Below are 13,645 nucleotides of genomic sequence, written 5' to 3'. Positions count from 1 at the left end.
AACGCTGCCAAACCTAGCTGAAATCTTCTATTCACCTCGTCCCCAACGTTGTTTTTAACTAATCGCAAAATCTGCCCGTAGTAGGCTACTTAACTTGGCAATGCTGCTGGGACTCCAGAACAGCCCAGATTTCAACCGAATCAAAGGCCTTCTCATAGTCCACGAATGCAAGACACAGGGGCCGATTTCGTCGAACTTCACGCAAGATGATTCGTGATCACTCTTGAAAACAGCTCATAGACGTGGCTCAGTAGTAATATGGGACGATAATTTTTCAGCAGCGTCTTATCTCTCTTTTTGATGAATAGGACGACCACACTCCCATTCCACGTCTCCGGAGTTTTTCCTTCGAAGAGGACAGAGTTAAAAAGCTTCTGGAGTTCCCTTGAGTACCGTTTTACCTGCTGCTTTTAATAACTCTGGTAACGCCGTCCTCTCCAGGGGCTTTTTTTATAAATGCAGTAGAAAATGCAGATCGATCTAACATCTCTACCCAAAGTCAAAGAAACAAGCTGGTCGGAAAAAATTTGATTGTCAATATTTCGGGTCGCTCTGCTTTGGATACTGAATACTTCCACCATTACCAATTTCCCGAGGTCATAGCAGTACGCCATATGAGACCTAATTATATCATATGTAAAGTGGCTGATAACAGAGGACGTAATTTATAGTTACTGCTAAGTAAGTTGCTATGCCATTACAATAAGACTGCATTTGCAATATAAGAAGATCGTCAGAAAACTGCTTGTACCTGAGCGCTTGCCGATTGTTGTGCTTTAGGCGGAGCTGAGAAAGTAGCTAAAATCTTTAGCTTTTGTAAAAGAAGAAACTTCAAGCAACTTAGAGGCCATCGTAAAAAATCGTGCATTTAAACGATTTCTCCTAAAATACAGCCATTCAGTCAGTGAGATGCTATTACAAAGTTTCAATGGCAAAATAATTATTTAGATTTCAAAAATAAAAACTTTTAAAAAGAAACGCTGCACCTAAAAAAATGAAGCTTAACTGTCTTTCAGACGAAAATATATTTGCTAATTCTTTACAAAACGGAATCGTGAAAGCATTAAATCTAACAATACGACGACACCGTACTGTACTTACATTTTATATAAACATAAATAAATTATAATTGGCTTTTAGTTGCGCCAACCAATTCAGAAAGGTTATATTTACAAATTGTTATCAATATAAATGTCATTTTCGTAAAGTAGACGTTATGATGTGCGCGACTGACGTAACGTGACGTAAGAAAAGTCTTAAGTCAGTCTGTACTGAAGTGATGAAGTCTCAAGTACTCAGTACCTACTCACTACTCTGTATTCAGAACATAACTATATATAACTATATACTATATTGTTATTAGTTACTAGTTTAGTTTCAGACTACATTTACTAGTTAGTACTCAAGACTGACAAGATAATAAATATTAAATACCCATAACGCCAGTATTACTTATGTGTTTAAAGAAAAAATGTATAATGTCAAAAAACTTAATAAATTCAAATACCTATTTAAATAAAACTAATTATAACGGATGAATCGCGTATATTAATTATTTTTAATTATTTTTAAACATCCCGACGTTTCGAGCACTTTGCAGTGTTCGTGGTCACGGTCTACCCGTGACCACGAACACTGCATTGCGATTCATCCGTTATAATTAGTTTTATTCAAATACCTACCCACTTTTTGCACAGTTCACTAGCAAGTAGCAAAGTGCAATTAAATATATACAATTAGATAATGAGGCTGGATACTAAATAATCACTTTATTGGATATATCCGCTGAATATCAAGGAAAATAATCTAGAGCTACGATAAACCTATTTATTGGTATTAGAACATTAGGTGAACTGATTAGAACTTCATAAATGATTGTTAAGAACTTTGCGGTACTTAAAAATATCGGCGTATCTACCTAATTTTCTTCTTGGTTTTCCTGTTTAATAAGTGTCATTGACACTACATAACGTTTATCTTAACACTATTGTTATAAAGGTATGAGTTATACGAAGCGATTGCCATTAACCCGGCAGCTTTCGCGCGATATGGTCAAATAAAATAATATAAAATAAAAAGTTTTTCAAATAAGTAAATTAAACAAAAGTGTTTTGATTGGACTGATAAAAGTTTATGTAATTACACTGAACTTTTAAATTGACTTAAGCAATGGATGAATTGCCAATTTTTCAAAATTTTTGGTAAGTTTTAATAGGGTATGAAGTAAAGAAACAATTAAGTATTAAAATAATTATTAATTAAAATAGTCAATTATTCTAAAATTTAAGTGTAATAATTGAAATATTGAAACATTTTCTTGTAATGTTATGACTCATAATTGTGTTGTAATAGATGCTTTAGCTTTAATAAATTAAAGTATTTTTAAAATGATACAATAACAACAAATAATGAGACTTAGATTTGTAAAAAGTTTATTAATACAATTAATTTTATTACAAAATTGTATGTTCAATTATTATTCAAAAATTATGATATTGTAATTTAGTCAACATCAAACAAGTTCAAACATGTTTGGTGCCTCAGTAGCATTACAGATCAAAGTAAAAAATTACTTCATTGTTCATTCATATGTTGCAATAGTTGCTTTAGATTTTATAAAATAAAGTATTTTTAAAATGATACAATACTCACCAATAAGAATAAACAAAAAGATTAATATTATTAGAAAGTATATGTTCAAGTATTATTCAATAATTATGATATTGTTATTCATTCAAAATCAAACAGGTACAAACATGATTGGAGCATGCCTAGCATTACAGACCAAAATAAAAAATTACTTCATCATTGTACAACTTTACCATCAATTAAACTGTCGGATGATGTGGAAGAAGTTATACAAAGGAGTAAAGCCTTCCCGGTTCGATTCCCTATAGAAACTGTTAGGTTTGTTACTCATTATTATAATGTGAATATGTTCTTTATGAATTTTATTGTTTTCATTTACTAGAAATAAACTTTCATTGTATTTTGTTGAGTAAAATTAAGATTCAAACTTGAAAGAGAAAACATATTGATTTGTGTCTGATCAGAGTAACAATAATACTTATATCTACTAATTTTATAATAAAAATTCAGGTTGGAATATTTAAAAGCTCTTAGACCAGTAAAAAGATTGCAAAGGAATATTACATCGACCTATCCACTCATACATGAAAGAATTCTAATTCTGATGGCAAAATTTTTGAATCACAAGAGGTATGATAATACATAATGATATATTTGTATAATAATACTTCTTCATTTTATTACTATAGAAGACTACTATTTCAGAGAATTTGGATCTGACATTGAGAAGGCTTTTTACGAAGACATGACGGTACCTGAGCTCATTGACAGGATATTAAAAAAAAGAGCTCTATTTTTTGTCGGACCATATGACAAATATGGACTCCTTAGTGGTGAAAAAGGGTAACTACCTAATTTAATGTGATGTTATTGATAGCATAGAGTTATCAACAGATAGGGAGCAATAGTAAATTATCTCATTAACAAATACCATTATCAATAAAATGATTTATACTTTCACAAATAAAACCTCCTACCTATATATATTATATTTTTTTAATAAAATAGTAGGTAATTTTATTCTTTTTTATATATTCATAAATGTATTTATTTGTTTTTTTACTTTTATTTTTATATTTATTTTTCTTAGGTAATGTAATAATATCAATTAACAATCTACCTAGCATTGTTATATCTCATTAATTATAGTCTGATCAAGTTACTACCACTAGTTACCTTGATCTTTTTGACAGATGTAAATTTTTCTGATCAACCTTTTCAATGACAAACATATTATTTTCTAAATTTAATGATTTTAAAAATTGTAATAAAATACATATAAAACAAAAGTCCCTAGTATCAGGCGTTATCCGAAAATTTTGACTTTTTGGTTTTAAATAAAATTTAAATAGGAACACTGAAAATAATAGACTCTTGTACAATGTTACATCGGTCGGACTGTAACTGTTATAGGCCGCGTGCGTATCGCGATGCGCCTACAGTTGCGCCATCTCGCGGAACAGTGGTGACAATACGTAGATGCCCAGATGGCGCCTTCCCAGTTCTCAAGTAGTATATGATTCATACACTCTTTGAGGTCATTATTAAAATATAAAAGTCGAAAATAAGTAATGTTTGACCTCGACGATAATCCAATGTGGTTTTCCATCAATCTATTTACATTTATTTTGTGCAAAATCTTTATCAAAAGGTAATGAAGAATGTGTTGTCGCTTATGAATTGAATTTTAGGTAAAAAACTATTCGAAAGCAGGCATGTCTCTAACGTGCGATAAATTATCGATGTAGATGATAAACATATCGAAGGAAAAGTTTTACCACCAACTAGGGTTACAAACCCTTCGTCCGATGTTACGTTGAGGGTATATAAAAAAATAATTGTAAATTGTATTATTGAGATCTGATTTAAACGACACTAAATTATGCATTTTTAGTTAGGTACTTGTATAAGGATAATTCGTTGTAGCAATTATGCGGGATCGTACATTCAAAATGGATATACTAGATAAGTATTTTTAAAGCAATTGTAGATTCTAGTTTTATAGCAATTTCACTAGCCTCTTGTACTAATTAAATTAATGCTATTTCGTTTTGGTCCTTGTGTGATCAAAAACATAATTTTTGTGATGATTTTTTTCATAGCTATAAATTAATGAACCATTCGATATTCTTTTGTATCCAGTGAACACTGAATATTTCATAGTATGTCTATTGTATAGTAATACTATTTTCCGATATTTTTACGTATTTTCACAAGTTCAATCCGTATGCACGAGTTCATTCCGAACGACTGTTGTCAACATATGGCCACGCGGGCATCTACTAACTTTCCAATTGATCCGCGAGGGCGGTTCCACATGCGATGCGCACGGTGACAATAATGTGATTAGCATTATATTCATAAAAAAAATTCGACCCTCTCACAGAAAACTGATCTGAACTTGATCACGTGGTTTTGGTCAATTTATTTTGCTAGGTCTGAATCTATTCACTTATCGACCCGTGTTTCTTTGGGAAAGTTGTTTAATTTCATGGTCTGAAACACTTATATAAATTTGGCGGGAATCCAAAATAACCCTGTAATATTAAATACTTACTTACTACGTAATTATTACGATTTTTTGCCTACCGTCGCTTTTCTACGTTGGACTGCTAGATATTTTCTGTTCCATATCACTGAACGTCTGTCAAAAAGATCAAGCTGACTTGTACAGTGTAAAAATAGTTGTTTATTTTACATTATATTTCAGAAGAGGAGGTTGGGAAGAAATAGGTACGTCGAAGGAAAAACCGCCTCTCGTACTGGAGAATTGTTTGAGTTATGATGAAATGAAAATTTCTTCCATGGTATATGTGAGCGGTTACACCGAATGCATCAATGATGGTACCAGACGTAATAAAGGTGTTTACAGTAACGACGCTGAAGAAGAAGCTGTAATAATAGGTGAACTAAAGCACTTTTAAAATGTATATTTGATATTTTCTTTCAATCAATTTTTCTTACTTACTTTATGCAATGTATTTTGGTGTGGAATTAGAAGCGTCAATAGCGCAATCGTTTTAAGACCGCCCAGTTTAAAAAGTTACAGGATTGAAACTAACCCATTGGGCTATCGAAACCAAACCTAACACAAGTTTTAAGTTAAAATGGAGGAATAATTAGGAATATTAGTAATTCGTTATCTTTATTTAATATTATAAATGTAAAAGTAACTCTGTCTGTCTGTCGCTCTTTCGTGACCAAACTGCTGAACCGAATTTGATGAATGGTATGAAAACTTAAACTCCAAGATAGGATTTCGGCTACTTTTTTGCCGACTACATGTAAAGAAATATTTTATGTCTTAGGTTTGATTGGTCCACGCTTCGTTCGTCCTGGTAAGATGGATTGTGAGGATATCCTCATAACTAAGGATCAGAATTGTCCTGAGAATGGGTACGGAGAAAAAAAGGCTGGAAATGATTTCAAAAAGTTTAAAGCAGACCCAGTTCAGGCAGCCAAGCAGAATTTAAGAGAGATTTGGGACGAATTCTATGAGGTATATCTCATTTATGGTATTTTAAAAGAGGCTTTTTTATGTATCCCTGATAAAAATATTTTAATAATATATCGTAATGCCAATAATATGAGTTTATTTTAATAATATTATAAATGCGAAAGTTTGGGTGAATGGGTGATTGTTACTCGATCACGTCAGAACGGCTGAACGGATTTGAATGAAGTTTGACACAGAGATAGATAACAGTATGCACATAGTTTAAATTCAACCTTACAAGCGGGAGTAAACTAGTTCTTATTATTTGGTTTTATTTAGACATCCACGCCCGTGTACAGCGAAAGTTTCTTTAACGAAATTAAAAATAAAACTAAGCAAGATACAAAGAGATATCAACACGTTGTGAAAGGAAAGAAAGTGAACGGAATATTCGACAATGAAGTGTACTACAAGAGGATCCGTGTGCTCGCCGAAGTTACTCTCATGGAGGCCGAGTCCAGGGCTAAGGAGAGCGGGAAAGATGCCTTTGTGAATGTCATTGGATGTGGTAAATATAAAATTTGAAAATATTTATTTGGTGGTAGGTATTACCTCGGTAGAATTCTGCCGCTATATTACAGTACTCAGTGTTATTTTGTACCGTTTTGAAGCGTGAACCAATGTAACTACACGCACAAGCATATTGCTGATGTAAGGAATAGTTCATATTTCTTACAGCGCTGTTGTCTATGGGTGGCGATGACCACTGACATCGGTAGGCTTATTTGCCAGTACGTCTTTCATAAAAAAAAATTATAAATAATTATACATAAAATAAAGCACTTATAATCGACATCAATTTAGATTAAATGTTTACTGAGGAGATTTTTTTATATTAGCAATCGGGCTAACAGCCCGTAATTTAAATAATGTGGCAAGGAAAAGACAAAATTACTTTATTTGTAAGGAAGTTTCTTCCACGTGGTTTACAGTTAACAAATATCCTTAGTTGACGTCACCTAAAGAAAGAGGGTTATGTGCTGTCAAATTTTTCTAGCTGTCTCTTTTTTAAAAACAGTTTTATTCACATGAACAAAAAAGGGATTGTTTTTTTTTTTTAAAAATATCTTTGCATTAAAACTATTCTTAAACTCTGTTAATTTATTTCATTGAGTATGTTGCACTCCTATATATTTTACTACACAGATTGGAACGCAGGACTCGTAATCTAAAACCCATATAGTATAACATAATAATACTTTAAAAATATATGTTTCAGGGCTCGGTATATGGATGATATCAAAACACCAAAACGATTCATACATTCTCACATTCTTGGAGAGAATGAGTACTTTTCTTAAGAAAGACATGTTGAACCATGTCACTGATGTCAACTTCGGCTATATCAAATGCAGTCGTGATATTGAAGGTGATTGAATTATATATTAAACAAGTCAAATTTATATAATTAACCTAATATAATGATGTATAACATATAAATTAATTTTCAGCTTTATTTAATGACAAAAGCGAGACAGGTGTGAAAAAACTGTTTCTTAAGAGTAAGACTCATCCAAAAGGTAAAATACTTTTATAAATCAAATCAAATCAATTTTATTCAAGTAAACTTCACAATGAAGCGTTTTTGAATCGTCAATAATCAAATACTACCACCGTTTCGGAAAGCAGCTTCTAGCGAGAAGAAACGGCAAGAAACTCGCATAGTTGCTCTTTTCAAATAAACACATTTACAATGCTGTTATTGACAGTAATTAGCGTCCTATGATGGAACCCGAGCCTAACTATATATATAGCCTATATATATATTCCACACATACAATTTACATATGAACTCTGTGCTGACCAAAATACGAAAGTTCAATATTTCAAAATACTAACAGGCGTAAGTGCCACAGAAGTAAACACAAAATTTACTATTAATACTAGGAGAATTGAAATGAATATGGCAAGTGTAGTTGTGGTATGTGCAGGCGGCATCAGCGCGCGGCTGGAGAACCGCGAGCCGGCGGCGCGCCTGCCGCCCGCGCATGCGCACAAGCTGCTCGTGCTCACCTACCCGTGGGACAGCAACGCGCAGCCCGGGAACGAGTTCTGGTCAGTATAAGTAACAGCCTGTAAATTTTCCACTGCTGGGCTAAGGTCTCCTCTTCCATTAAGGAAAGGGTTTGGAACATATTCCATATGCTGTTCCAATGCGGGTTGGTGGATTTCCATGAAATTAGATACATGCAGGTTTCCTCATGATGTTTTCCTTCACCGCCGAGCACGAAATGAATTATAAACACAAATTAAGCTCATATATATGTATAGTCAGAGTCGGATTTAAAGGTGTGGAGGCCCCGGGGCCACAAAGCAGTGAGGGCCCTAGACAAGCAGAAGCGTGAACACCCTAATAATTATATTATTGTGAATTAATTAGTTTTTTTTTAATTCAATCAGTAAGCTATGAATTGTTTCGTATTTGTATCGGTAACTTTTAAAATATTAAATAGTAACATTATTATAATTTGACTATATCTCAGTATTTGTTAACTTGCTGAAAACTGTGGCACCCTCTCATGTGGAGGCCCCAGGGCAGTTGCCCCGGTTGCCCTCCCCTAAATACGGCCCTGTATATAGTGGTGCTTGGCTGGGCTTGAACTCGAAATCATCGGTTAAGATGCACGCGTTCTAATCACTGGGCCATTTTGGCTCTTGTCAGTACGCGGCGAAACCTTTCACTGAGCCATCATAAGTATATTTACATATAGTCAAATAAATGACATTTGACCTTGAATTGCCGTGATATCATTGGTTGCGAGCTTGAGTGATCTATGATATTCTTTATGGTTTCCGAAAAAATGGCGTTAGACGGTTGACGAATGTGTTGACGTTGTTATCGGAACATTGGATGTAGAAGTTCATATAAGTTCTATGGAATAATGTTGTATCATAAACATATTCATCAAAAATTATAAGTAGTGCACTACAAAGTAATAACGTAAATCATGTTTATCTTTATTACCTCTATGATTGGAATAGACTATAGTACAGTTAACTAAAACTAAATAAAGAACTAAAAAACAATAATGTTTTGTTTTTTAGTTCTTTATTTCAAGTATATATACAACTGGCTTATAATCATTCAGGTACGGTAAGTTACACACATCCGGTGACCCGGCGGCTGCGTGTTCCACACAAGTGTCGGAGCTGCACAACGCGCACATCAACCCCGCCGTCAGTGCGCCCAACACGCGAATCGTGGGCAACGGCGGCCTCAAGACGCTCTCCGATTACTGTCTCGCTCTAACTGCCTAGGTCAGAACAGGACAACAACACCTCTATGCGTCACTTTGGCAATAGTTACTAATATATAGATATAATATAAAATTTCAGTAGCTATTTACAGTGACAATTTGATACAGTATATATATTGAAACAACTTGTGATAGTGTCATGTCACTCTAAAAACATGGTATTTAGTGAAATACAATATATTTGATTTTTAGTTAAGTAACAAAGTAATAGATAAATAAATAATACTAACAACAGTTGTGTTAACGCGTCACGTCCGTCCTACATCGTGGCTATTCATCGGTTTCATTCATCTTTATAAAAGGAATATATTTATACAAGTAATATAATAGATCAGAGATATGATGTAATTATTAACTATTTATAACATATGATAACAATTTTATTTGTATATGATAATTTTAATTAACAAGTGTGTAGATTAGGAAATTAACGACAAAAAAAAATTGAGAATTATTATTACTAACTATTTTTTGGCAACTTTGCAATCTATATGACAAGAAAATTATAATAAGAAATATATATTACATATAATGGTATTTATTTAAATAGTGTAATAGTATATATTATATACCAACGTTTAATATAACTCAAATTCACATTTTAGTTAAAAAAGAGAGAGAATACTTAAATTGACAGCTATGAGATCGCATGACATTCTTATTTATTATTAGTATATAATAAGCCATATACTTTATCTTTTTTTGAAGATATTTTTTGCAAGAGATTTTTAAGGCCTTTTTTAATTATTGTATTTTATAAGTGATAATAAAGAATATTAATATAAAAATTGTGTTTTCAATTATACCTATTGTGACTTCATATTGGCACACGAAAAAAAATCGTTTATAGCATATTCATAACTTTTCACATTCATTAATTTCAAATTTTCCACATTCCATCACCTTTACAAATAAAATGCAATATAGGATATTCATTCTAACGTCCTTCCAAAGTTACACCTAACATAATGTGTTTCTGTCTTCTGACAGTTGGTTTTGACTGCAAAAACATTGACCTAATATTGTAGCTCGGTAGATTTAAAAATGTTAAACGTTTTAACTTTTATACTCAGTTAAAACGTAAACGACTAGTTATTTGAATTTCAATATTTTTGATTAAAGCACCTTATATAATGTATCTTGTAGAGTTATCCATACAACAATCAATAATCATTATTATAGACATATGATATATATATTACAATTTGCCGTTAATAAATAATTAATAATTTAAAAATATTTTCTGAAAAGCTTGAATGGCACAGTAAATATTAAATACCTAATACTAATTTTCAAAAATTGATGACATTTGCTATTATAGGTCGCGTTGGCTATTCACGTCTTCTAATAAAATAAAATGAGCAAATTTTGGTAAAAATATAGATATACTGCAAATATAATCATTTATATCATATATTAGAATTGTTTTGTAATTCATTAAAAGCGAAATTAATGTTTTGCACAAAGTTTTTATATTATCTGTATTCTATACTTTCGTAAACGTCAACTCAAGTTGTCTCCGTTAATTGTCAAATACATCGCAGATTTGTTTGACTACTTTGCAAAAGGCGCTGTTTTTTATAGTTTTAGGTTTTGACAATTGTACCTAATGGTTTATTGAAAACAAAACAATTGTACGCTTAATTTGAAGCACCAAAAACATTACCGTATTGGTCTTATTAAAAAACCAAGATGACCAATCTCGATGTAAGTGTTTTTAATTATTTTTTTTTTAACTAAGAAACGTCTCTATTAGAGAAAGGTAAAATTTTGTTGTGGTCGATATGTTCTGTTTTAAACAATAATAGTGAAATAATCTTATAAGTATGCTCGTGCGTATTTATTGCTAATCAACTTGATAATGTCCCAAATAATGTTTCTCTTAGTTAAATTAAATCATATGTTGAATTAAACAACAAAGTGAGTGATACTAAAATTTATACTAGATTTGTTCATAATATATGATATGTTTAAGCTTGTAAGCCCGACATTTTAATTGAATTTGTTTATATATGGTACATATATGATTAATAACAGCTTTTACATATTAAAATTAAATGATTATTATATTATTATAGTTATTATAATATACTCACATATTTTTTGTTACGTGTGTAAAAATGATTTGAATGTTTAAATTATATTTATTGTGTAATTTAAAGTTATAAGTGATAATTTTAATTTAATAATCAATAAACATGTAAGAGATTTTTAACAGAATGATATGTTTAGAAATTGTATCTCAATTGCAGGTGAGCAATAGTAGTACTGACAGCAGTTCTGGTTCAACATCTGATTCTAGTACTAGTGGCACTTCATCTACCAGCTCAGGATCGGGATCCAGTAGTTCTGACTCAGAATCTTCCACCTCTGATACTCCGGCAGTTGCAACTGCCGCTGCTCCTACTTCCACTCCTGCTCCTGCCCCTGCACCAACTCCTGCCCCTGCTCCTAAGTCTCCCAAACCTGCACCTGTTGAGGAACCAAAAGTTGTCGAAGAGGCAAAACCAAGACGTACTTCTAAACCTAAAATATCATCATCAAGCGACGACGAACCGCCAAAACCAGCGACACCAAAGCCAGTTCCTCAGAGAAGACGATCGACAAAACCTAAAAATGCTGCTGTTGTTCTAGCGAAAGCAAAACAGATGCAACCAAGAGTAACCACTGGGGCTAAATCTAAAGCAATTTGTAAAACAATACCTAAAACACCGAAACCTGATGCCAACACATTAAAAAAGAAGAGTATCTTCTCACCTGACAATAGTTCTGAATCAGATTCAGAGAGTAAGGAAAGTAAAACATCAAAGCCTAGTCCGAAAACTTCACCTCGTAATAAGAAAGCATCTAGGAAATCCAGTGAAGAGAAAGATGCACCGTCATCACCTTTAACACCAGTTCAAAATGAGGATTCAAATTCGAATTCGAATTCTAAAGACAACACTAAACGAAGAGCTAGTAGATCGAATGGTCCGCCACCAAAAAAAACTGTGGAGGTAAAGAGTGCGTCCTCATGTTCGTCAAGTCAATCGTCCGTAGAATCAGTTTCATCGGAAAGTGACAGTGAATCAAATAAAAAAAGCAATTCGAAAACAGGGAAAGTAAAATCACCTTCCAATGCTAGTACTAAGGTTAGTTTATTTTCTTTTACTATTCATATAACATATCAGAGCCGGATTTAGGGAAGGGCAACCAGGGCCCTGGGGCCTCCACATAAATGGGGACCACAAAAGTTTTCAGTGAGTTAACAAATACCGAGATATAGTCAAATTATAATAATCTTACTACTTAATATTTTAAAAGTTACCGATACCAGTCAAGAAATACTTACTGATTCAAATTAATAAAAGCTTAAGCTAAACCATTAATCCATGATATAATTATTAGGATCTCCACGCTCCTGTTGGTCTAGGGCCTCCACTGCTTTGTGGCCCCAGGGTCTCCAGACCTTTAAATCCGACTCTGTAACATATGTATATATTACTAAATTCTTTAGTAAAGAGCATTTTGTCTAAAAATCTTTCAGCAAGAAACGACCGGTAAAAGTGGAGATTCCTGTGACTCGATAACTGGTACAATGCCTCGCAAACTGACGCGATCGTTATCCGCGCGTGTATCGCGAATGGCTAATGCATCCAAACCAACAAACACTGATACAGACTCAGAAGCCGATGACAAGAGTAATGAAAAGAGGTGAGATGTTATTATTACTACTACTACTATTGAAAAAATTGTTATGTAGGGGGACTTAATACTTTTTTCATTTATTCTAGTTAGACTTACTACTTATTTATATATCATGAGTCGAGAACCCAGTGGTTAGAACGCGTGCATCTTAACCGATGATTGCGGGTTCAAACCCAGGCAAGCACCGCTGATTCATGTGCTTAATTTATCTTTATAATTCATCTCGTACTCAGCGGTGAAGGAAAACATCGTGAGGAAACTTGCATGTGACAAATTTCATAGAAATTCTGCCACATGTGTATTCCACCAACCCGCATTGGAACAGCGTGGTGGAATATGTTCCAAACCTTCTCCTCAAAGGGAGAGGAGGCCTTATGCCCAGCAGTGGGAATTTACAGGCTGTTGTTGTTACTACTTATTGAAGTTTTTTAATACAGTATGTTTTAATATGATGATGATGATTATAGAGTATCATTTTGACAAACTCCATGGTCAAGTATTCGAGGTCCCGGATTAAATTCCCGACCGAGTCAGTGTAGAAAAAGTTCATTAGTTTTCTATGTTGTCTTGGGTGTGGGTGTTTGTGGTACTGTACTTCTCATTTTCAATAACCAAA

The 13,645-nt window shown here is 33.0% G+C and overlaps 2 protein-coding genes across 3 annotated transcripts in view; both read left to right on the top strand.

The window, feature by feature from the left end:
- Positions 1-1,913: 1,913 nt before the first annotated feature.
- On the top strand, positions 1,914-10,045 carry LOC124531937. 2 transcript variants are annotated; one of them, XM_047106516.1, is made up of 11 exons: positions 1,914-2,201; positions 2,749-2,907; positions 3,100-3,219; positions 3,295-3,432; positions 5,300-5,493; positions 5,898-6,088; positions 6,365-6,593; positions 7,305-7,454; positions 7,537-7,605; positions 8,017-8,140; positions 9,175-10,045. In XM_047106516.1, exons 1-11 carry the CDS (start codon positions 2,170-2,172, stop codon positions 9,341-9,343), a joined length of 1,575 nt encoding a protein of 524 aa, XP_046962472.1. In that variant the 5' UTR covers positions 1,914-2,169; the 3' UTR covers positions 9,344-10,045. The 2 variants fall into 2 exon arrangements, with proteins under 2 accessions (XP_046962472.1, XP_046962473.1); XM_047106517.1 differs by lacking the exon at positions 2,749-2,907 and having other exon boundaries at positions 1,950-2,201.
- An 833-nt stretch (positions 10,046-10,878) lies between these two features.
- The window catches only part of LOC124532033 (histone acetyltransferase KAT7), a 30,851-nt gene continuing 28,084 nt past the window's right edge, over positions 10,879-13,645 (top strand). Inside the window, exons 1-3 of the mRNA XM_047106659.1 lie at positions 10,879-11,049; positions 11,595-12,473; positions 12,869-13,035. Of these exons, the coding sequence (XP_046962615.1) occupies positions 11,035-11,049; positions 11,595-12,473; positions 12,869-13,035 (1,061 nt within the window). The 5' untranslated portion in view covers positions 10,879-11,034. The remainder of the gene's footprint in view (positions 11,050-11,594; positions 12,474-12,868; positions 13,036-13,645) is intronic.

Source organism: Vanessa cardui, chromosome 8 (genome assembly GCF_905220365.1).
Source record: "Vanessa cardui chromosome 8, ilVanCard2.1, whole genome shotgun sequence".
NCBI classification, from domain to species: domain Eukaryota; kingdom Metazoa; phylum Arthropoda; class Insecta; order Lepidoptera; family Nymphalidae; genus Vanessa; species Vanessa cardui.
The sequence above is the reverse complement of the archived record's forward strand: the minus strand, read 5'-3'. Positions and strand labels throughout refer to the sequence as shown.